At 30.8% G+C, this 24,953-nt stretch overlaps 2 protein-coding genes across 5 annotated transcripts in view; both read right to left on the bottom strand.

Moving 5' to 3' along the window:
* The window catches only part of LOC107016886 (probable serine/threonine-protein kinase At1g09600), an 8,719-nt gene extending 2,478 nt beyond the window's left edge, over nt 1–6,241 (bottom strand). Inside the window, exons 1-6 of the mRNA XM_015217208.2 lie at nt 5,864–6,241; nt 4,948–5,235; nt 3,049–3,366; nt 2,750–2,968; nt 2,216–2,310; nt 949–1,036 (exon numbers count right to left, since the gene is read on the bottom strand). Coding sequence (XP_015072694.1) covers nt 949–1,036; nt 2,216–2,310; nt 2,750–2,968; nt 3,049–3,366; nt 4,948–5,235; nt 5,864–6,241 — 1,386 coding nt within the window. The remainder of the gene's footprint in view (nt 1–948; nt 1,037–2,215; nt 2,311–2,749; nt 2,969–3,048; nt 3,367–4,947; nt 5,236–5,863) is intronic.
* Nucleotides 6,242–15,783: 9,542 nt separating this feature from the next.
* LOC107015961 lies at nt 15,784–22,881 on the bottom strand. Of its 4 annotated transcripts, none has more exons than XM_027916011.1 (9): nt 22,793–22,881; nt 20,926–21,146; nt 20,696–20,834; nt 20,307–20,518; nt 19,983–20,224; nt 19,658–19,904; nt 16,482–17,219; nt 16,161–16,259; nt 15,784–16,063 (listed from the first exon to the last, which is right to left on the bottom strand). In XM_027916011.1, the coding sequence occupies exons 3-9, from the start codon at nt 20,817–20,819 to the stop codon at nt 15,971–15,973; spliced, it is 1,755 nt and encodes a 584-aa protein (XP_027771812.1). In that variant the 5' UTR covers nt 20,820–20,834; nt 20,926–21,146; nt 22,793–22,881; the 3' UTR covers nt 15,784–15,970. The 4 variants fall into 4 exon arrangements, with proteins under 4 accessions (XP_027771812.1, XP_027771813.1, XP_027771814.1 ...); XM_027916012.1 differs by having other exon boundaries at nt 21,006–21,146; XM_027916013.1 differs by having other exon boundaries at nt 21,035–21,146.
* Between the last annotated feature and the right edge of the window lie 2,072 nt (nt 22,882–24,953).

Here is a 24,953-nt window from a genome sequence, read left to right as displayed (position 1 = left end):
ATATATAAAGGAATGACATGATTTTGTGATTTTTTTTCTTCGGGATATCACTGAACTTTTTTTAAACAAAAAATCGCTGCCAAGTAGTAATTTTGGTGGAATTTTTATAAAAAAATAAATCACCGCCAATTATTATTTTTAAATCATAAAATTATTTTTTAGACAAATTTTCCAACATTTAATACGATTTTAAGAAATAAAATGGTAGCAATATTTTTTAAAAAATTAGTTATCTAAAATAGTTGTCTAGCTGTCAAGGCACCAAATTTTTAAAAAAGAAGAAAAAAGGTTTTATAGAAATCGCTGACGTAACAGCGATTTCCCAAAAAAAAGATTCCTTCTAAAAATTGCTACCTAGGTAGCGATTTAAAAAAATATTTTTTTAATGAAAACTCTGCATGGGCAGCGATTTTAATTTTTTTTATGAAAACGTTGCATGGGCAGCAACATTCTTGTAATAGTGAAAAAAGTTCGGACAAAATCGCTGGTAGGTCAGCGATTTTGCCTTTTTGGTTTAAAAAAAAGTTGGTGTACCTTTTGAAATTTTTGAAATTAATTTTGCCCTTTAGGCTTCGGACTCAACTATAGCTCGACAAAGTTTACTTAACTAACTGAACTTTTTCTTTGTGCAACATGAATGAAATACGTCCTTAAATTCTTTTTAAATTTAGAGATATTTTCAAACTTCTTTAGTTTTTTTTATTAAGAGTCTCAATATGCTGCTACAAATATTTGAAACCATTTGCTATGCGATATAGTAGATCGGATCGGTGTGTATCTAAATTTAGTTAGTCATATAAATGAGTGTTTATAACGTTGTTAATAGTTTAGAACTAAAATTAATGATTTGAATTTAAAAATTACGATAGGTAATTCAAACGAATAGAATGCATTTTCTTACAAATTCAAGAGAAAAAAACATAGTAATTAAAAGAAAAAAGAATTTACCTCTTTTGAGTTTTCAGAAATATTGGAGAGCAATTTTCTATAGCCCTCCCTATTTTTCTTAACCCGTTTGCCTTTTGAAGCTCTCTTCCTGTGATGCAATTTATTTTTAATTATTTATTAATCATCATTAGCAAAACACAAGAAAATAAATAACACACCATTTAGTTATTAGTATGAAAACATTATACATATATAAATAACACAGAAAGTAAAATTGCTATTTTCCTAGTTATAATATGAGTATTTCAAATAAAAATATTTTATAATTATGCATTCCATTATTGCAGGGACCATAATTTATATAATAAGATTACTTAAAAGACTCAAATATCTTTTGTCGAATGTCAAGAAGAATTAAATTCCTGATTTTAACCAAAATAAAATAAGGGACCACAAAGAGACACCACCCAAAAATAAAGGAAAAAAGATAAAATAAATAACTTAATATTAATATATTTATATTAAATATATAATAATGTCTTTTGTGCTTGTGATTTAATAATTACTCCTTTTGTTTATTTTATGTGACACTTTTCAGATTTCGAGATTCAAACAAGTCTAACTTTGATCGTAAATTTTCATAGATCTTTAAAATATTTTGAAAAAATTATCAATTATTATGATTTATAGTACTTTTTACATAGTTTTACAAATATATAAATTTCATTTCAAAAAAATTGAAGACCATGCGCAAATTCTCAATCAAACTTAAATTGTTTGACTCTCGAAAAACGTAAAATGTCATATAAATGGAGACAAAGACGTATCATCTTGTATGGCATGGGATTATGTCAATAATACTATGATTATACTATTAACCCTTGTGACTATATTATTAATTTTGTGACATCTAATGTGTAATGATCTAACTTGCCTTGTTCCTAAAGTCTCTTTTTTGATGATTATTGTCTAAAAGGATAATTAATATACCTACTATATATAGAACAATGATGGAGTATATAATCATTTTAATGATCACATATGAGTAATTAATAATTATAGCATTTTGGAAATGGTAGTAATTTATAATTATGTAAATATAAAAGTTCACAGAGAAAAATTAAGGTGAAGATAAAAGTTTAAATTTTATATATTTTTTGAATCTCTAAAAGCTCGTGATAAAATCGATCAATAGCTTAGAAAAAGATTTTTATATTAACATGTTAGAAACTTAGATTAAAGATGTTTATGATGAAAGTCTTAATTGTCAATATTAATTTTAAAATACGAAATTTAATTTAACTAGCACATGTAACATCGAAGATACCTTGTGATATCAATGGATTGGGCCGGCCCATCTTCTTCCACTTTGAAAACAGGCAATTCGGAGAGCCCACATGCTAATGGGCTTGTTGTAAAGAACTAACACAATGTTCAACAAATTAAATTTTAGTGCTCAATAATATGGGTGCACATAATTATTTTCCTAATCTTTTTTCTAATCACAAAAATTTCTTAAAATTTATGAATTTTGGATACTTTCGAATACATAACTGAGGGATGTATCAAGGAGATAGGATATCTGGATACATCACTGGACTTCCAGATATATAAGTGATACATAAGTGAAGGATGTATTAGAGAGGATAGGATATCCGAATACATCACTGGACTTCCGGATACATAAGCAGACATCCGGTTACATACGTAAGAGGATGTATTTCGAGAGGGAGATAGAGATGTATCATCCAGAGGAGAGTGATATATCCGAGAAGAAATTCTTAAAATTCTTATAAATGATGGAAAATTTTAGAGATTATGATAAAATAAGATACATATTTTGATAATTACTGTAACTTACTTCATTTTGAAGGGCAGTAGAAGCAGTTCCACGCAAGTGAGGCTCAACAGACAAAAGTGTGTATAAGAGGGGAAAAGCAGAATGAGGCAAATTGGGGAAAAGTTGTTCAAAACATGGCTTGTGTTGTGGTGGTCTAAATGTTGTCGGTGGCTTCACTTTCTTCCAATATTCTTCTGTTGGTGAACCACATAACTTAAATATCTTGTGAAGTTGTTCAATCTGTATAGTTTAACGAAAAAGAAAGTTTTAACAATTCACTAATAAAAACGATATTAATAAAAATAAATTATTTTTTTTACCTCATTTCTACCAGGCAAAATAGGTCTTCCAATAAACATTTCAGCCAAAAGACAACCAACACTCCAAAGATCAATTCCAACACTATAATTAGTGGAACCCAAAAGTAATTCTGGTGCTCTGTACCAAAGTGTGACAACTCTACTTGTTAGGGGCCTCTTTGTCTTTGATTGGTAAAAATTTGCAAGTCCAAAATCACCTATTTTTAGTATCCCATTTTTGTCTATTAGCAAATTGGACCCCTTAATATCTCTATGCAATATGCCTCTTTCATGACAATGTTCAAGTCCACATAACAATTGCTCCATGTAACATTTTATCTGCAACAGAATCTTATTTATATATTGATCGTGTAAATAATATTTACATTATTACGAATCATTTTTTTATTATCAGGTTTGAGTTATTCATATATTAAAATAGATATAGCTATATCATGTTTATTGATAGTGTTTTTATGCGATGTTTGATTATCTTACAATCTCATCTAACAAAATTAGCCTTACAAGTTATGAGTCAGTTTTTATTAACTATTATTCAAAATGAAATACAATAGCGATAAAGTCAATATTATTTTATCACTTAATAGTAAAATGCACTATATGGTCTTTGAACTCACATTTCTACAATGATAAAGATAAGATGTATTTCTACCACTAGACTATTTGTGCCTGTGTCGGGTTCTAGCAAAATGTGAATGGAAAAAGAGAAGAGAAAAATGAAAAAGTGAGGGAGCTAATTTTGGAGGGAAAATGAAAAGTCATTTGCAAAGTGAAAATAAAAAGTCATTTCTTCCATATTGATAGAAGAAAAGAAATTATTGTCCTAATATTAGGTAACACTTCCTCTGCTTCTTAAAGGGTTAAGAAAAAGGCGTCCCCTTGCGCAGTCGTTGCTCGGCCTTGGATTTGACTGATATATTTTTTGGACAAAATTTATTTAATCAATTTTGTTAATCGAATAAATCCTGTTAATTATTTTCTGTTATAAATTAATTCAGAATGTTAATTAAATAACATAATTAATTTTGGCGCAGCGGAATTTATTTGAAATTCGCGCGCAACGATAATATCAATCTGATTTCTGAAAAGTCATTATCTTTACCCAAAAGACACATTTCCGAAAAGTCGTTATTTTTTCCAAAAGACACAACTTTCTGAAAAAAATGGGTCTGAACAGACACGTTTCTTGCTGAAAATGGCTATAAATAGGAAGTCTTTTTCGTTTTTCAAACACTGAAATTTTTTTCTATCTGCATACATTTTCTCTCATTAACAAATTGTTCATCGACTGAGTTTGTGTGTGCTTGTTAATGTTCTTACATTCGCTGAAGTTATTGAAGTTTGAGGTAGCGCTACTTCTCTAACAAGTTAATCCATTTTATCTTGGGAGAAATTAATCTACAACCTCGGTTACAGTGAAAGGATTAAATTTCTTAAAGAAACACAGTGATTTCTGTAGACTCGAATTAAAAGTTTTCTTTCTATTTCATTTTATTTCTATTTTTGTATTTTTGACTAACCTTAATACAGGAGATAACAACTTATTGATTTAAGGCTATGCTTATTTATATACTCTTTAATTCAATTTTATTTTTGTGAGAAAACCCTACCTCGAAGATCGATTTACATTTTTCAACTTTTGTCACAAGAAATTTTTTAAAACCCAACCGATAAGATTGGTTTTTGATAGTTTCTTAGTTGTGATAACTATACTCTACAAAGTAAGATCTCACGTCCTTAACGAGAATCTCAGGTTAAATTATACAAGAAAAACATTAAACAATTAGGCACTCAATATTATTGATTACGACATATATAATTCCTCTAAATTGTGCAATTAGACCTATTTTATATATACAAAAATTACTATAAAATGAGGAAAATAAGTAATTTACTTACCTGAGGTTGAGTGAGTCTAATTCCTTGAGTGTGATTAATAAGTTTAGTTAAATCAGATGGCATAAAGTCAAATACCAAATAAAGACTATAATGCATTCTTGAAGTAGCTAATCCTTCAAGTTTTATAATATTTGGATGATCAAGTTTCTTCAATATTATAATCTCTCTTGCCATAAATTTCACACTTTCTGGTTCACTTGTATCAAATCTAACCTTCTTTAAGGCTACTAGTTTCCCACTTTTCCTATCTCTAGCTTTATACACATTGCTATATGTCCCTTGCCCTACCTGCAAAAAATAAATAAAATGTATTAATTAAGGTAAATTACCAATTATTTTTTGCGGAGTTGATTTCCCGTAGAGTTACTTAATGAATTTACAGTTGTGGTTTCAGAAAGTCACTTTCTTTGTTAAAGGGAATTGAAATTATCAAAAAGAAAAACAACTTTATGAAATGATGACTGTAGGTAAATCAGAAATATGACCATATGAGAAATCAACCCTAATCCTCTATGTAGTGAGCGATAGTTTATTTTGAGTTTCATTGAATCCAATTAATGTTTTATTTACAGAGTTTAGATACTTACATGAAACTTATAATTAAAATTACAACAAATGTTAAATATTAAACTCATAATGTCAAAAGTGATAATGAAGGAGAGTCTTGAAGTAACGATACTAAAGTTGTTTACGTATGATCATAGATAGCTCACATGTTCGAATTGTAGAATCAACTAGTACTGATATTTGTGTTAGGGTATAAATTGTTTACGTCATAATCCCTTAGGGTGACACGACCCTTTCTCAGATGTCCCCTGATGTGAACACGAGATGCTTTTTGTATTAGGTTATTCATTTAATGCCCAAGTGCATGAAATATTATATAAAGAAATTTAAAAGTTGAAAATGAACTTACCTTATCTAGCTTTTCATATGAATCAGCAGTCTTTGGAACTAAGCCAACCAAAACCTCTTTAGGAATATTATCAACAAGCCACTTAGGCCATCCATCTACCAATTGATCATCTCCTCCTATTTTCCTACCATTATCACTTATTATAACTCTTTGTAATTGATCAATTATTCCTATTTTAACTCCATTATTTCCATTTCTTTTCTCTTCGTGATCAAGTACTACATGATTCCCTTCTTGATCGCGAATTCGAGACATATCCCTCATTTGTTGTCGTTGTTGTTTTTCAACTCTATTTCCTTTAACATAACTGTTCTCATTTTTCATCCTCTCAAGTCTCTCCGGAGTGAAACTATAACCCTTGCCTACTACACAACCCATTATGATCCTTACACGACACGAATCTCACAAAATTCTGTGGAATAATGAGTGGTGATAATAACTATAAATGGCAAAAAAAAAAATGCTAGAGAAGTTTTAATTCTCTTTGTACATTCGGCCGGCAAATATATATTCATGTAATATTTGTAAAAAAAGTGTCATTTTCTTTTATTTCTTTGCTTTTATCGTCATGTAAAATAATATGGCAAAATAAAATAAAATCATGAATTATGTCCATGATTAGTAACCAATTTCTTTCTGTTTTATCGAGGAAGTTTACTCTTGTTTATGGAGATACATTTTTTGTTTAATTTGTAATAAAATAACAAAGTTTTGGCTAGTAGAACCTAGTCAAGTTATATTATGGTATTATTATATACAATCTACTCTAAGTATAAGCCAAATGGCAAAAATATAGAAGTAATCAAAGAAATTGTGAATTCAATCCCTTTAATTTGTCGTAAACTTTGATTTCTAAACTCAAAAATTAGAGGAATAAGGTCTAGTGCCCTCGAGGCTTACGTATCTACATGCACACTCTTCTAGAGGAACATTTATAGTTTACTTATGCCAAACAATGTATTTATATTCAGCGATGGAATCAGAATTTTCGTTAAAGATGTTCATACTTTACTATATATATATATATATATATATATATATATATATATAAACCTTGTTGGTCAAATTATAAAGATTGATTACAAAATACTCATACTGGTTACAAAATACTCATACCTCAACTGATTTTTACATAATGCTCCAAGTTGTTCATGCATTCAATATCAAATTAACCAATTACTGTGCTAAATGAAATTCTTAAAACGAAAAATTACAAAATATCTATGGATAAACTAAAGAAAATGAAGTATGACAAAAATATTGACATAAAGTATCATATTCATCAAATATATAAAGTGGATCTCTTGAAATGTTTTCATAATACACTCATTATAAGAGCCCGGAGCCTAAAGGGTACAAAATATTAACAAAAATTTCAAAATGGTATATAAAATTTTATATTAACCAAAACGGTAAAATCGCTGCACCAACAGCGACTTACCCCACTGAAAAAAGCAAAATCGCTGCCTCTGCAGCGATTTTGCAAAATGTTAATTTTTTTTAAAAAAAATAAGGAAATCGCTGCCCCAGCAACGATTTCAAAAAAAAAATTAAAAAAAATAAAGAAATCGCGCAGCGATTTGTAAAAAAAAAAAATTTTTTTTTTAAAAAAACCGCTGCCTAGGCAGCGATTTAAAAAAAATTCTTTTTTTAAAAATAAAATCGCTGCCAAAGCAGCGATTTAACATTATAAAAAAAAATTATTTTTGAAATCGCTGCCCGTGCAGCGATTTCCTTAATTTTTTTTTAAATTTTTTTTTTATATGAAATCGATGCTGGGGGCAGCGATTTCATTTTTTTAAAAAAAAAAAAATCACATTTTGGCAGCGATTTTGCTTTTTTCAGTGGGGTAAGTCGCTGTTGGTGCAGCGATTTTACCGTTTTGGTTAATATAAAATTTTATATACCATTTTGGAATTTTTGTTAATATTTTGTACCCTTTAGGCTTCGGACTCCTCATTATAAGCCTCTTTAAATACTTTTTTTTCTCTATATAAGGGCACATGCAACCATATGAGAATTTATCATCTATTTGATTTCGCAAATCATTCTTTATAATTTTCATTGTCAAAAAAGTTGTTTCAACTGTGGCAATAGTCGTGGCAACAGGTAGAAGCAAAGAACAAACGTAACAAAAAAGAAATTGAAGAAAAAACCTAAAACGCTTAATCCTGAATTCGAACTTAGAAATGCGAGTTTGCACAGCTTAAGCCGCTAGGTCATTTTTCTTCTTTATATCAACAATTAATATATATACAAAAGTATCAATGTATTTGCACAGCTTAAGCCACTAGGTCATTTTTCTTCATTATATCAACAATTAATATATATACAAAAGTATCATTATTAATATATATATATATATATATATATATATATATATATACTCGCAAATGCATAGCTCCCTGTCTATATTTGTATTATATTCATCATCTTAAACATTTGTTTTGATTATGTATATCTTGCATTGTTGGTTCAGCAACATGGACAACTATTCTAAACATTTTTTTTTAAATTATCTCTTCATGAAGAAGGTTGTGTAAGTCCTACCACTATTCTTATTAACACTCTTTTGTTTTTGAGGAATTTCAAAATTATTTGAAAAATTAATTACATGGTATTAGTTATTCCATCCGTTTTAATTTGTTTGTCTTATTTCTCTTTTTTTGGTCTGTTTCAACACAGGTTTATTTTTCCTTTTTAACAACTTTTATAATTTTAACTTTTAACATGACATATTTAAAAGTATAAAATTTAAAAGTATTTTAATAAATTTAACATATTTTTAATTTAAAATCATAAGATTAAAAGATCTTTATATTCTTTAGAACTTTATAATAAGTAAAAATAAAAACAAATAAATTGAAAGAATGGGAGTAGGACTTTTCTTTGGGCCAGCAGTTAGGATGAGGCTTTATATCCGAGTTCGGAGCCTAAAGGGTGAAAAATGTTAACAAAAATTTCAAAACGATATATGAATTTTTTCTAAAACTAAAACGGCAAAATTGCTCACTAAGTAGCAATTTGGTCCGTCGAAAAAAGTAAAATCGCTGCTATAACAGCGATTTGTTAAATTTGATTTTTTTTTTAAAAAAAAAATTTAAATAAAATCGCTCCCGAAGGAGCGATTTCAAAAAAAAAAATATTTTTTATTATATTTTTGTTATGTCGCTGCTGAGGCAGCGACTTGAGTTCAAAATTTTTTTAAATTATTTTTTTGTTTCTTCTTTTTTAAATTTAAATAATTTTTTTAAAAAAAAAATCAAATAGCAGTGGTTTTTAATTAAATTTTTTAATTTATTTTTTAAAATCAAATCGCGGCCAAGGTAGCAAATTTAAGTCAAAATCTTTTTTAGCGATTTGATTTAAAAAAAATTTAATTAAAAACCGTTGCGATTTGATTTTTTTTTTAAAAAAATATTTAAACTTTTTTAAAAAAAAGAAACAAAAAATAATTTTAAAAAAATTAAACTTAAGTCGCTGCCTCAGCAGCAACACATTAAAAAAAAAATTTAGTTTGGAAATCGCTCCTTTGGGAGCGATTTTGTTTAATTTTTTTTTTTAAAAAAAAATCAAATTTAACAAATCGCTGCTATTACAGCGATTTTATTTTTTCAAGCGGACAAAATCGCTATTTCATGAGCGATTTTACCGTTTTGGTTAAAAAGAAATTTCATATACCGTTTTGAAATTTTTATTAACATTTTTCACCCTTTAGGCTCCGGACTCCTTTATATCCTCCTCACCTTAGGCATATTACAGCTTAGAAACATTAATCAAGAATTATCAGTTAAATACAACCAATTCAGTATATATTTAATTTATATATGCAAAATAAATTACCTATAATATATATTGTAATTTGATTCTTTTCAAAATTTCATACATAACAAAAGCTTAATGCATAAAGATGCTTTTTTTTTCATATGTCATAAATATTTATGAGTCAATTCTTTCAAGATTCCATACAGCTTAACCAAGATGCTCTTTTTTATATATAACTGATATTTATGATTCAATTTTTTTCGAAATTCCGTATATAACAAAAGTTTAAGGCACTTAATGCTTTTTTCATTTTACCGAAAAGAAAGTTATCGTCAAACTCCTCTAATGATTGGAACTATAGAAAATTTTATGCCCGGTCAATAGAGTATATATTGGCACTAATCATTAAACCATATGCATAAATGCTTCTCTCTTCATTTTAATCTGATGTTTTGTTTTAATTTGACATAAAATTTAAAAAATTAAAAAAATGATTAAATTTTATGGCATTAAGTAAAAGATCTATCTAATGTACCAACATAGCAATATGTCCTTTCATCATGTATTTTTAAATATATCAAGTAAAAAATTGAAATTGAAATTGAAAGATCATCAAAAGAGAAAAATATTCTTCTTTGAACAAACTAAAAAAGAAAGTAGAAATAACAAGTTGAACCAAAGAAATCATCCTTTTCATATTCACATTCCTAGTGGATGGATTGGAAGAAATAACTTATGTTTATATCATTGTAGGATATGTTTTTTTTTAAAAAATCTTGCGTTCTTTCTTGAACAATGAAACTAATTTCAAAAATCTCATAATTTTGCAATTTTACTCATGTTTTACTTTTTAAAATAAGTTAACTATATTATTTTAGGGGCCAAATACATAAGCAGATCCCTAAACTTGTTGGGTTTTTTCCCTCAGGTACCTCAACTACATCATTTTCCTATTGAATCATTTAACCTCCATAATATGTTCCGTTTAAACAAACACCATTGTCTGATGTGGAACCAGATTTGTGAGGGGTATTGATAGAGGATACATATGTTGTTCCACAAATCATTAGTCCAATTGATGATGAAAATGTTTGAGAATAATTGTGTTTTACTTAAGTCATTTGAACACATTTGAAAATAAATGAGACTAACACGGTTTCTCTTCATTCCTTCAATCAAAATTATTACAATTCGAATACAATTGAAGACATTTACAATAGAAAAGCTGATCAAAATCAACCAACAGTGTTTTAAAGAAACAAATTATGGGTGGTTCAATGATTCAATTAAAAAATAACGTAGTTGAGGTACATGAAGGAAAAAACCCAACAAATTTAGGAATCTGTTTGTGTATTTGGCCTATTTTAGGACATCATGACACAATTTATTTAGGATTAATGTATGACCAGATTTCAATATCTTGTTTAGGAACTATAACACATGAAACTTTTATGTTTATGAAAAAAAATACTCCCTCCTTCCGGTATTATTTGTCATAATTTTCATTTTTAGAGTCAAACTATAAAAAATTTGACTAACAATTTGAAATGTGTTATAAACAATTTGTATTATAGTGAATGTCTAATTATGTGGAGTCCTTGTAGGATATGGTTAGGAATCCTACTTGGGGACCAAGTAAGGTTTTCCCTATAAATAAAGAGTTTTCCTTCATTGTAAATAAGATTTGTGAAAGATCTATGAATCCTGAATGTATCATCAAGAGAAATTAGAAGTCTTTTCTCTTCTCCCTACTTTCTTCTTCTTCTAATTTTATATAGTTTCATAACACGTTATTAGCACGATTGTTCTATTCTTAAAGAATTGTGATAGAAGACGAGAAAAGTGCAAAAGAGATCTTGCATTATGCAAAAAGGTTGCAATAAGGTTCTTATATCTTCAAGGTATGATTTATCTTTATGTTATAATTATTTATGTAACAGATCTGGAGGTATCATCTAAAGCAAGTATTTAAAGAGACTTGTTGACTTTTTATACATTTAATTTTAAACGATTGGGAAGAAAATTTCTTAATTTATTTTAATAATTGAATAAGCACAATTTAGTGAAAGGTATGTTTTTAACCTTTATATGAGGTATGTGATCTATTAAGCTATATTTATTAACTACTAATGTTGATTATAAGAGATCAATAATCTCAATTCTGTGTGTAATTATAATGTACGATCATATTAATGATCATCAAAAGTGATAAAATTAAATTATTTTGAAGGCTTGAGGTTGAGCCTCATTGTGGGTAAGACGATAGATTTAAGTTTTATCGCACCAAAAGAATAAGACGATGAATTTATGTCTAATCGCACAAAGAGGGTAAGACATTTGGTTAAACTCCTGATGCACTATGATGATAAGATATTGGGTTCAAGACCCGTCGATTTATGACCTAAGACACTTTTATATGGATAAGACATTGAATTTTGAGTCTTAATGCACCATATTGATATATAATAATGACTAAAGAAAAAGTAATGTGTTTTAGATGAAGAGTCATGAAATTTACTGAATTTACTTCATTACAAAAGTGAATGTTGTATTAGTGTATAATATGTCTGAAAGAAGACAAGTGATTGAATAATGCACATAAATATGGAATGAGGTACTAGCTATCATAATTTGATAAGCTCACATATTTGTGTTTCATTCATGAAGAATGAGAACTTTTGATAAATGCTAAAAATATAGATCCATTCTCTAAAGGGAATGAGGTATAAGCCACCATGCTAGGCATGAGAAAGATTACGACCTTGGTCAATAATGTGGTATCACCAAGAATGTCTCTAAGAAGACATGTATTATAGAAAAGTTTCATATTTTATTTTTGGGCTTGTATTAGACAAGAATTAATTTAATTGAGGCGCATTCTACGGTAAATAAGAAGTTTACTAATTTCAGTACTTTCTTAGTTTGACGCGATTGTCTGGGACATCGTTAGTCTATAATGTTTAGACGAATTATGGAAAATTAAAATGGACTTTCATGGAAGAAACTAAAAATTCTTTTAAATGGTGAATTTTCTTATACTACTTGTTAGCAAGGCAAGCTAATTGTGAGACCACCATAAACGAAAGTTGAGATTGAATTTTCTGCGTTGTAGGAACGTATACAGATATTTGTGGACCTAGTCATCCACCAAGTGGATTGTTTAGATATTTAATGGTCCTAACAAATGTTTCTTCTATATGGTCTCATGTGTGTCTATTATTATCTCGCAACTTGATGTTTGCAAAAATGTTGGCACAAATAATATGTTTACATGCACAGTTTTCTTCAGATTAGTTTATTCAATGATGGGATCACGACTCACCTAAAGGGTAAAGTAATTTAGAAGAAATAAATCTGAAAATTACTCTTGGAGTAATAAAATTGAAATTTAGTCATATAATAGTAAATCAGAAATTTACTAAAGCAAAAGGCCCATGACGTAGTAAGCTCGGAGTTTACGGGTACTAATAATTTTATTAGTTGACATGAATAATTTGGTCATCCCAAAGATATGCATACTGAGTAATGGACATACATTGAAAAATTAGAAGATTCTTCAAGAATTCTTTTGTTGTTTGTTCTCATGACAAGTTGATTGGATCAACTAATGTTGAGATTAATTCTCTAAATTCTGAAAAGTATAAATTCCGTTCACCTATCATGTGACATGATAAAAGGATGTATCTATAAAATAATCACATGACCGTTTGTTGTCAACCAGTAGTTTGACATTCACAAAATTGTTTGTGCAAAAATAATTGAGTTAAGAGCACAATTTCAGAATATGTAATCAAGACAATTTATCTTGATAATATTGATAAATACTCAAGATGATGTGACACTAAATGTCTCAAATAGTAAAATCATTGATTATGAAAAGAAAGCTTCATATGTTGATATGAAATACGATATTGCATACAAAAGTAATTCTACGCATCAGACCGATAAATTATGATCAAATTTTCTTTCAATTGATTTATGGTCGGGGACCAAATATTTTTCATCTGATTATTTTGACATGTGATATATAATTAATGAATATACATTCATGCACAAGGATAGATTCTCCAAAGATTGAGATATATGTTAGTTTATCTAACATAAGGGGGAGATTAGAAGCAACATAAAAGTTGTAAATACTCCTATTGAATGTCCCTTAAAGATAGTCTACGACATGCATGAAGCATGATAGACTAATCAATTCTAAATAAAATAATCCTTGAAAAAGGGGGAGGATCAAAGAATCAAAATGATCATAATAAGGAGACAATGTGCTCTTGGAGAGCCTACGACATAACACTTTATGAAAACCTCATGAGAGGGGTAGCACCTAAAAATAATGAAGTGATGAGACCTCAATAAGTTTTGTCGTATTGTGAATCGATACAAAATGGTATATCGTTGACGATATCTTTGATACAATGGCGCGCAATATTGTAAAAGATTATGAGGATATGAATTCTACATATATTAAAGCATACTTGTGTAGAAATAATTATCAAGTAAAAAGTGAAATGGTGCATCTTGGTAAGCGTAAAGCTTATTTGACTTGCAATCTAGGCACTAGAAGATGTCATACATCTAATATTGAATGTTGTCACTTGACAAAATTGATATGAAAATATCCAATGGGTTCGAAATCTAAAGCATATACAAGTTTTTGAAAAACTTGTTTATCATCCTCATAAGGATTAAATAGATTCAAAATGCATAGAGCATATTATGCAAGTTGATGACTAGAATTGAAACTCTTGGCAATAGATTATTTGCTTAAAGAAGTTGAAGTAAGGAACTTGCAGAAATCTTTGACCCTGAAGGGAAGATTTATAAAAGCAGATAGAAGAAAGCATACTTCGTCAAGATTTTTTACACTCACAAGCTCCCAAGAATGGTGATATCAACATGCAAGAGGTCTGTTCAAGTAATATTATTGTTGAATTATTCACCAAGTCTCTACCAACTACAACTTTCAAGAAGATGGTGCACAAGCTTGGAAAACGAAGATTCTAGTCTCTGAATTGATGTTTTCATAAGGGGGAGTTAATACGCGATGTACTCTTTTTTCCTCACAAGGTTTTGTCCCACTGGGTTTTCCTTGTAAGGTTTTTAATGAGGCATCCATAATGCGTGTTATTAGATATGCGTACTCTTTTTCCTTCACTAGATTTTTTTTCCCACTGGGTTTTATCTAGTAAGGTTTTAACGAGGCACATAATCTACCGACATTCAAGGGGGAATGTTATAAACAATTTGTATTATAGTGAATGTCTAATTATGTGGAGTCCTTGTAGGATATGGTTAGGAATCCTACTTGGGGACCAAGTAAGGTTTTCCCTATAAATAAAGGGTTTTCCTTCATTGTAAATAAGATTTGTGAAAGATCTATGAATCCTGAATGTATCATCAAGAGAAATTAGAAGTCTTTTCTCTTCTCCCTACTTTCTTCTTCTTCTAATTTTATATAGTTTCATAACAAAATGTATTTTTTGATCATATTAATATGCAAAAAATTATAATTTATAGTACTTTTTATATAGTTTTAGAATATCTAATTTTTTGGTTTAAAATATCGAATTGATGTGATCTAATTAACCTTTGAAAATTAATCAAATTGACTTCCGTAAGCGCAACATGACAAATAATTCCGGACGAAAAAAGTATAACAGACTTCCAAATTGCATGTTCAAACAAATTTCTCTGAGTACCATAAGAAAGTACTACAAAATCCTTTGCCTTAGAGCCTGTTTGGCTCAGCTTAAAAGCTGGTCAAACTGACTTAAAAGCTGATTTTTGACTTATTTAGCTGTTTGGCAATACTCAAAATAACTTTAAGTTAAAAAAAAACTTATTTTAAGCCAAAAGTTAAAAGCTGGGGTAGAGGTGCTTTTCTTTTTTTAGCTTATAAGCTGTTTTAAGTTGACCACATTTTTATCTTTTTGCCTTTAATATTTTTATACAATCTCCAAATTACAACATAACCCTAACATCTCTTTCTTCCATTTTTCCCTTTTCACGTTTGGCATAGCAACTTCAGCACTTTTATCCAAACACATAACTGCTTATTTTAAAAATAAGTTTCAGCACTTTCAAAAGTACTTTTTTAAAGCTGCTTTTATTAAGCCCATCCAAACGGGCCCTTAAGATGGTGAAGAAAATGAAAAGCATAAATTAAGGCTATATTACACATAACAATACAAATGTATGTAATCACAAGATTATTTTAAAACTTTTTATGAACAATTCAGAGCATCATTTTTACTTTCAACTGATCAAGAATTTGATCCTCGAGCTGAGGAGAATTTTCTTCTGTTTATGGTATTCATTTCAAGACTCTACAGTTTGCTATTTAACGAACTCACTGAGGCTAACACTGTCCCCACCGCTAACGGGTCTCAAAATGGGCTGTCCGAGATCAAATGGTCCCAAAGAGTCTTCCTGCAAAGCAAGTATAGGAATGGACCATGTTAAGTTCTACTGTGGACAGGAAGCAAAACTTCAGATGGAACAAGCAAAGTGAAAAGGAAGAAAGTACCCATTTGATGTTGCCCTTTAGCCCAAGGCTGCTGTCTTCATTGAGAACAACCCGTGAACGAGAAAAGAGTGTTGTCTTTGGTTGCTGAGATGATTGATCCTGCATAATCAGACTTTGAGTTGTGCAAAAGAATTTGTAAATCCTTCCATGAGAATATCACAAAGTCGTGTAATAGTGATGCACAGCAAACAAGTTCAGAAAGCTCCACACTTAAAGAGTTGATCCTTAATTGTAAGCAGTCTTATCAAAAGCGCCAAAACTAATGTCGGTAAAAAATAAGCTATTTGAAACTAAAACCAGAAAAGATTACAGCAAACAAACCTCAGCAGCATTAGAGGATGATGGAATCCTGAAAGATCTTGAATTGTCAGGACCAGCTGTTCCACACAAAGTTATGGCGTTTCCATTTCCTGATGAAGCTTTACGCACTGGAAATGCATGGCATGTCTCTTCAGCATCCAAGATAGACGAGTGCAATTCATGAGGTGATGACTTGGAAATTTCAGGTTGTGAATTAATGCATGCAGCAACAAACGCATCCTGCGAGCTTGGTTTGTCCTCATTTCTTTGGTCATGTTTTTTTACTTTCTCCAGCAGGGACACCTCAGACAGAAATCCTCCAATGCTCAAGTTAGTGAAATTAAAATCCCAGGAAAATTTTGAGTCAATGTGGTGACCACACTCTGATGTTTCTTTCCATCCAGATGTTTCTTTCGAAGCTAAATTGAAATCACTAATCTTTCCCTGAGAAGATGCTTCAGAAAGGAAGTTTCCTGTGCTAAAATAAGAACTAAATGGCGGTGGCTCCAAATCCACTCTGTTTTCTTGCTTCATTTCAGTAGACAACTTACCCTGCAAAGACACTTCAGCCAGCAAAGCTCCAGTACTAATATCAGAAACCAACTGGATTGGCTGCAAATCCAATTTATTTTCTGAGTTGCTGATCTTTCCTGGCATAGATGCCTCAGAAAACAATCCTCCAATGCTTAGGTTGGTCAAAATATCATTCCACGGATTCTCCGTCTTTGAAAGGACATTCTGCTTTGTTACTTCATCAACCTGGAAAGGAGTATCAAGTACTGAATTTTAAGATGTCTATAGCATTTTCCACTAGTAAAAAAGTACATCTACGTCCTTTGAGAGGAATCACCTCTACGGACTAAAATTTTAGTTAGACCAGTCCTAGAACTCATCAAATATAATCACAGAGGTAGGGTAGTGGTTAACAAATGATCTTAGCCCCTCATATGTGGTAAGGGAACCACACCATCCAGCTTTTGTGGCAATAAGTTTGAAAGGTAATTTCAACAATTATTTATTCATATCTTATCCTATAAAGAATGTTAATTTTGATTATGCACACATCTCGAGCATTGGGTACTCCCCATATTATCACTACAGCAGTTTGCTTGACCTACCACAGCCTACAGGTTAAGTAAACATGTTGTATCCTAGAGGTTGGTTCTGTTGTCAGCTTATGGTTCACGCAGATTGCAGGACAAGCCTACCAATTTCAGATTCAGGCGATCCAAAACACTAATACCTCGATCCACGTTTATTTGTCATGTTGCGCTTTTCGAAAGTCAATTTGACTAATTTTCAAAGTTAAATTAGATTACATTAATTCGATATTTTTTAAAAAAAATTAGATATTCAAAAACTATATAATAAGTACTATAAATTGCAATTTTTTGCATATCAATATGATGAAAAAATATATCTTAAAATGTTAGTCGAAGTTCATCATATAGTTTGACTCTAAAAATAGAAACCATGCCAAACAGTAGTGGACGGAGGGAGTAGTAGAGTATTTTCAGGAACAAACTCTCTAACTGAGTGGATTAGGTGTCCCCAGGAAAAAGGTATCACAATCCACTTTGATATGCCTACTTATCACAAAAAAGTAGTCCACCTTGTTAAGCATCAATGCAGGGGTAGAGGAGAAAGGTATATCTTTTATTGTGTCTGCGAATAATTTTGAAGAATGGATTTTAAACTAAAAAATAATAATTTAAGAAGTTAATGTTAGATTTAAGTTTTAATATTGACAATGAAAAGGTTAAATGAATTGAGCAACTACTGATCTTCTGGGACAATCATGAGAAGTGCTTAATAATGATGTTGTAAGGGGTCAGTCAACGAGAACCAGAAGGAAGAAAAATCAGCCAAAGAAGTGTGGAAAATACGAACCGCGACAATGAAGAAAGAACTCAAAAGAAATCAGAGGAGATAAAAAGAGCAGCCCAAAACGAGATGAACAATTTGTGCCCAACCTCTATATCAAGATAGAAGACGTTGCACGCAGAAGAAACAAGGACAGATCAGAGAAAGAGAGGCCCAAGAGTTCGAAAGAAATAAAATCAGAAGCCAAGACTAAAATTGATGACAGCCAAGAATTCAACAAGGTGATCAAGAAAGAAGTCTTGACTCAAATAGTTGGCATTAAAGTAATCCAGCCAAAGCAATGAAAAATCCCTTGGGTTACTCAACAGGAAGCTCCTACCACTGGTCGACTTGGGAACACTGAGCTGCATTCAACATGCATTAAGTCTCAAAGAAAAAGTCAACAGCTACAAACCAAAGCCTGTACAAATTCAAAAGCCAGAGCAGAATAAAATACAGCTCTTTGATTCAAAAACATTCTGTCTTGTTTTTACTCAAGAACTACACTCTTGTGTAACAAATTGTAAGTGTACCTAATATTGACAATAAAATAAAGTCTACAGGTATTAGTTAACCCAAGGAATCGGTGTCTGAACTAGTATAATAACATCTTCTTCCATTTTACATTCAAAATAAATTGTCTGTCCTTGACTCTATTTTCTAGTTCTAAATATTAAGTTGATACTTGTCTATCTAAAATCTGTAATATTTGCAAAATCTGTACCCAGACTAAGCCGATTAACCCTGCGATAAGTCGACTACTCTTTAAATCAGGCCACCCACACCCCTACCCATCTCTCTCCCCCCATGTGCTTCCGGTTAAGCAACTGGGGCATCCTGAGCACACGTTTCCTGGAAATTGGATAACTAAAGATAACTTGACATGCCAAGCAAAGGATGTGCCTATCAAACATCTGTATTTTAATAGAGTATACCTATAAATACATCCATAAATGGAGAAAATACTAAACTGGACAAAAAAAATTTACTGTCCTGCAAATGTTTTTCTCCCCAAACCACTGCACATCAGTTTATTTAGCTTAAAAAGAAAAATCTGTAATGGGGTGCATCTAATGCTTTGGGCACTCATTTATGAATTAATTAAAGCTTTTGCACTGGCAGATCTAGCAGTATCAATAGAAACGCCAGAGATTACCACGATCACAGGATATAGGGGGCAGCATTATTTTTCATTTTGTTCAACTTTTCAGCATAAGTTCAGAACTGAGAAAACTGAAATCAGGAAAAAGCCTAAAAGACTTCAGATTGGATGACTGAAAAGATTTACAGAACAAGATACTAAGTGAAGGAATCAGACAGGCATAATAACTTACCATGTGATCAACCGGTATGTTCAAAGCCATATTCTGATTCTCAGTTACATTTGCATGCTCATTTTTGCAGATTGGTTCAAAAAGCTCTTCATTTTTCAACTTAGCTCCCTCCACTTTGTCATTTGCTGTGTCCATTGCAGCAGCAAAGATTCTCTTATTACCCCTTGATTGTGAATGCATACCAGAGGGCTGGGAGATATCAGGTACCTCAAAAGCCTTGAGCTTAAGATCAGAAAACCAGTCATACCTAGAAAATTCGAGACAAATTAATACATTTTGATTAAAGAGATATATGCTAAAAAATGAAATCAGACCAGCCTAAAACCTTAAGCGAAAAATGGCAGGACTTCCTATTGCTGCATGCACTTCTCCTGCAGAAACATTGGTATCTTTAGAGCTCCATCTTTTCTGCGATGTTATGTTTTCTGTATTAGTATCATAGGGGAATAGAAGGAGCTCCCCTAACCCCAAACTCGTAGAACTCCATTTTGTATTAAGGTGCTTAATCACTGATGATATCTTCTTCTGAGCACTTAAAGTGAGTTCCTGGAACGGGTTGCAGCCATCCTACCAAAAATACCAAAACAATCAAAAGTTACTCCTACTACATTTTATGCAGAGCTCTTAATGCATCAATTCATAGATATACCTTCTCCAATCTCTGTCGGGTACTTCTATTTATTGGAAAAAGCTGTAGCTTAATCTTCTTATAAGAATTAAGCTGTTGACTCCCTTCTGCGGCACCTCCTTTTGTTGCAGGGGAACACGTTGTCCTTCCTGAAAGCTTTTGACAAGACACCTTAGCAGCTTGTAAGGGCAAAGTCACATCATTTTCCCCAGCTGAAAGATTTCTACATTCCCCTGGGAAGTAGACAAGAAAAGTCACATCCTCAGTTGAGAGACAAGCCAAACACAAGTGGATTTCAATCAGAACACTCAACATACAGCAACCAAACTCCAGGATCATGCAACTAATATAAACGTAAATGAGTTGATAAAAGAAAACAACTGTCTACAGATTCATGTCAGCTGCCTGACCTGCTGCTTTCAGATTCTGTCGACCAATCCTAAATGTTGCTTTCTTTGATACTACATTCTCCTTGTCACTGTATTTTTCATGAACATCACCTGCCTTTCTCTTCATACATCGGCTCGGTTTCATGGCAGCTTTGCTCTTCTGCAAAATAACTTCAATAGCTGAGTATTGTCATTTAATTTACTTCAGAAACTTCATTCATGTCATTCAACAAATTTTTTCTCTATATTACATGTCATTACAAATCTTTAACAACAGAAGACTTGAAAATTTCAGTTCTTATAGAAGCACAAAAATGGTTAAATCAACAACTTCTTCTTGTAAAGTTGATAACTCCCCACAATAAAAGGAACAGCAAAGGTAAAATGGTAAGCAATAAGTAATCAGCCTCGCAAGTGTCCCTGCCCGTAGGTCTAGCAATGCTTCTTCTCATCTGGTTTTTCAAAGTCGAAACTGTAGCAACAGGTAATCAGAAGTCACAAATAGTTCCTTGAGCAACAAAAGAAATAAGAACATAAATAAGGTATGTAAGTATCTCTTCGTTGAACTTATGCACCAAACTTGCAAATGAATCATATTCGTCCAATCATTTTTCATCTCACCGGTACACGTTATCATAAGCCAAATACTTTCTCTGCTAAAATGGAAAAACGAGCATGGTAATGGATAATAAAGTATCAATAAGGGTGGTGGTAGGTGGATAAAAGTGATTCACCTTGCTGAGGTTTTTGGGTTCGAGGCCTAGGTATGGACAAGTATCACATATCCTGTTAGAAAAAGAATATGGTTCCAAATTCCATTCCAGATTTAGGGGTTTCCAAGGTGTAATAAAACGTTCGGTATCAGAATTATTATAAAACACAGGATAAGGTCCAAGGCTCCAAAAGTTACATTTCAGTCGTGAAAATAGCACCTAGAACACTTTCAAGCCCATTAATATTTTGACTTAAGCTACTAAATTTAGAGGATGGAACTAAATCTTTAGATTTGCAAAGAGAGAATGGTCTAGTGAATCTCCTGTAAAGCCAACTTCCATGAACTTCCTCCTAGGCCTTTCATGGCTCTCTGTTCAAAGACCTCTTCGACTATTCGAGCCTTAGTAAAGTGGTCTTTATCCTATTTGTATCCTAACAAATTATAAAGGACTTAATAATGCACCTTATAGCACACTTTTTTTACAACTATAGTGTTAGCTAGTTTGCGCCTACCTCGACTAATTTCACGCGGTACCTGCTACTTTCCACCAGCACAAATACTGGGTAACTTTAACCAACAAAGCTTGGACAAACAGGAAGAAATCAACCTGTGTTTTTACCTCTGCTATTGAACCTGAGACCTCAAAAAGTACCAAACTTGTGTTTCATTTTTTTTATGACGCAAGATATAGCAAAACTGAACCACATCAATGGATTGAAACAACACAAATATTCTCACACCAAATTCCAACTAAAACTCTTCCAATCCCCATATCAGATTCAAAACCATTAGTTCAATCAAAAGGCATCAAATTTCTTCTCTTTCTGCTTAATTCTAAAGCAGAAAAAGGTACCAAACCCATGTTCCATTTTTTTTAATGAAGCAAGATATAGCAAAACTGAATCACATCAATGGATTGAAACAACACAGATATCCTCACACCAAATCCAACTGAAACTCTTCCAATCCCCAAATCCAAAACTAACTTTTCAGCTAAAGTATCAACTATGGACCACAAACATCAAATTTGTTCTCTTTCAGCTTAATTTTCTGCATCCTCTTCCAGAAAAAGAAAAAGAACGGAGCTAGGGTTTTCTTAAACCAACAAAAAAGAAAAACCGAATTCCAAACATTTACCAATTCTCGTTTCGATTCCAATCGAACATCTTTGAATTCCGAGTTCAAATTCGATTAAAAACCAAGTACTTTTATGCTTGTTTAAGCATCAAATCAATAGAATACAAACAAATCAACAACGCAGATATTCACATAACAATTCCGACTGAAATAAATCTCAAAAAAAATCCCAAAATACTCGCAATTCAATAGATTCAAACACCAAGCAGATTCATAAACGAAATTCAACTAAATAAAACTGATAAAACAAGAAAATTGTTCCTTACCTGGAGATACAAATAGTGGGCGGGAATGAGAAATTTTGAGAAAACAAGAACAAATTCAGCGCCTATATATTTTATTTTTGAAAAAAATATTTCCCTTTTTCTCGTACAATTATTTATATGCAGATTTAAAAATAAAAATAAAAACTATTTCGGTTGAGCTGGGCTTTGTATAAAGCCCATTACCATGTGGACAAGGCCTTATATAATGGCCCAGAATGTATTTATGTAGTAGAGTAGAATTTAGCAACTCTTGAATTAATTTAGGAGTATATACTATATAGTAATGAAATTTTTCAAAGGGAAAATTACTTGAAGAATATAGTATTATAATATTAAAATTATCTATAATAAGTACCAAAGTTTTTTATTTTTCCAAAAATACCCTATTTTTAATATCAAAACTATCTCAAGTGGTGTCGACCGACACTATTTCATTGAAAATTTTTAGTATCATAGTAAAAATATTATTAACGACATTATTTGAGAAAATGAGCTTCTTTGAAATATATTAATATGGTGCGCCGATGAAGCATGTCATTCCCTCAAGCTAAGTGTGGCCGAGTTTGAACCTTGAACCTCCAATCGATGGTCGATGGGATGTTAGCAACAACTTTGTGAATATGATTGTACATTTGATTTATTTAGTTATATGGTTGAATCTATATTGTGAATGAATTTTTAAGGGTTCAAGCTTACGTGCTTCAAAATTGTTTAAGATTCGAACTTTCATAGAAAAACATTCGTGTTCGTAAAAGCTAAAGCGTATACTTAAGCTCAAAGAACACCTGATTTTATTTGGGGTTTAGTCATCAAATTAATAAGTTCGAGTATATCTCATGTGGATTGTCACATATGATGATAACTGCTAAGTAGAATGTGTGTCTATTTGTTTAATTTTATACAAGTTTAAATGTCTACTTATACATATCCAAACGATAGTCGGGAATATGTTTATGTATTATTCCTATATATTAATACTCCATCGAATCATATATAATACAAGAATTTTCACCTTATTAAGATCTTATTTGTTTATTCGCTTGAGATTTTGTTCAACTTATACAAATGCTAATACCCTACTGCTGTAGTACTCTCACAAAAATCCAAATTTGGTGTCATTTTCTGATTATTAGACATGTTGTGAGTCTCTAAAGTTTAAGTGGCCATGTTAATTTGGAACTCAAGACATTAAAAGGGGGGCCAAATATAATCTCACATGCTTATGTTGGAGATGTACAACACTCTATCTTGACAAACCATGGCCAATAACATAGAAGCTAAGATATATGATGGATGATATGAACTTTAATTTGTCTTATTTGGAGAAGAGACTTTTCAATGATGAGTCATGTCTACTATAATATTTTGAGTTATAAGTTTTCTTCCTAAAAATGTCATAGGTATATATATGGGGAAATTGTACATTAGTTTAGGTATTCGATATTCGATATTCAAAATTCACTACTTTAACTAATGTTAACTTGCATTGAATAGGTCTATTAAGGTGGCAAAATGTTCCATGCCAAAAAAATTATTCATTTTTATTTCTCATAACTGATCTTGATTTGCATCAGATAAGGTTATTACTTAGTAAGGTGGCAAAACACTCTATGCAAATAATTTTATTTTTTAAAATTTTTTTACATCTAATTTAATTGTAGTTAATTAAGTAATAATAAAAAAGTTGGGAAACGAAAAAGAAAACATTTTATATTTATAATTTGATTAAGACACTAGGAACTCATCTGTTTTATCAAGATAAAGACGTCTAAAATTATATATTATTTGAATATTAAATAATTAAGATTGTTTAATTTTCAGAATCTTAATATATGAACTTTATTTTTATTTAAAATTTAATAAATATAAAAATTAATGACATACTAAATTAATCTAAACTCTATATAAAAAAAATATGTTTCAAAAATTATATAGTAGTTGGAGAATGGTGATAAGTGAGATGGTGATTGTGGATGTCAATTGAGAACGATAATAATTAATGACCATGTTATGAAGAATAAGTAGTGATATTAATTATGACTAATAATAGTGAAAATGTTCTTATTATATCTCACCAACTACTATTGAATTTTCAAAAATCTATTCAATCTGAATTAGTTATTAGTTAACATAATTATTAGCTAATAACTAATTTAAGTTG

This window comes from Solanum pennellii, chromosome 4 (genome assembly GCF_001406875.1).
Source record: "Solanum pennellii chromosome 4, SPENNV200".
NCBI classification, from domain to species: Eukaryota; Viridiplantae; Streptophyta; class Magnoliopsida; order Solanales; family Solanaceae; genus Solanum; species Solanum pennellii.
The sequence above is the reverse complement of the archived record's forward strand: the minus strand, read 5'-3'. Positions and strand labels throughout refer to the sequence as shown.

What these genes read in the sequence shown, in the direction of transcription:
- LOC107015961 (XM_027916011.1), bottom strand. Translation starts at nt 20,819, where the DNA reads ATGAAACCGAGCCGATGTATGAAGAGAAAGGCAGGTGATGTTCATGAA. An exon ending in ACAGAATCTGAAAGCAGCAG is followed by an intron (nt 20,519 to 20,695) that starts GTCAGGCAGCTG and finishes TCTACTTCCCAG; the next exon opens with GGGAATGTAGAAATCTTTCA. An exon ending in CATCCTCTAATGCTGCTGAG is followed by an intron (nt 16,260 to 16,481) that starts GTTTGTTTGCTG and finishes CTGATTATGCAG; the next exon opens with GATCAATCATCTCAGCAACC.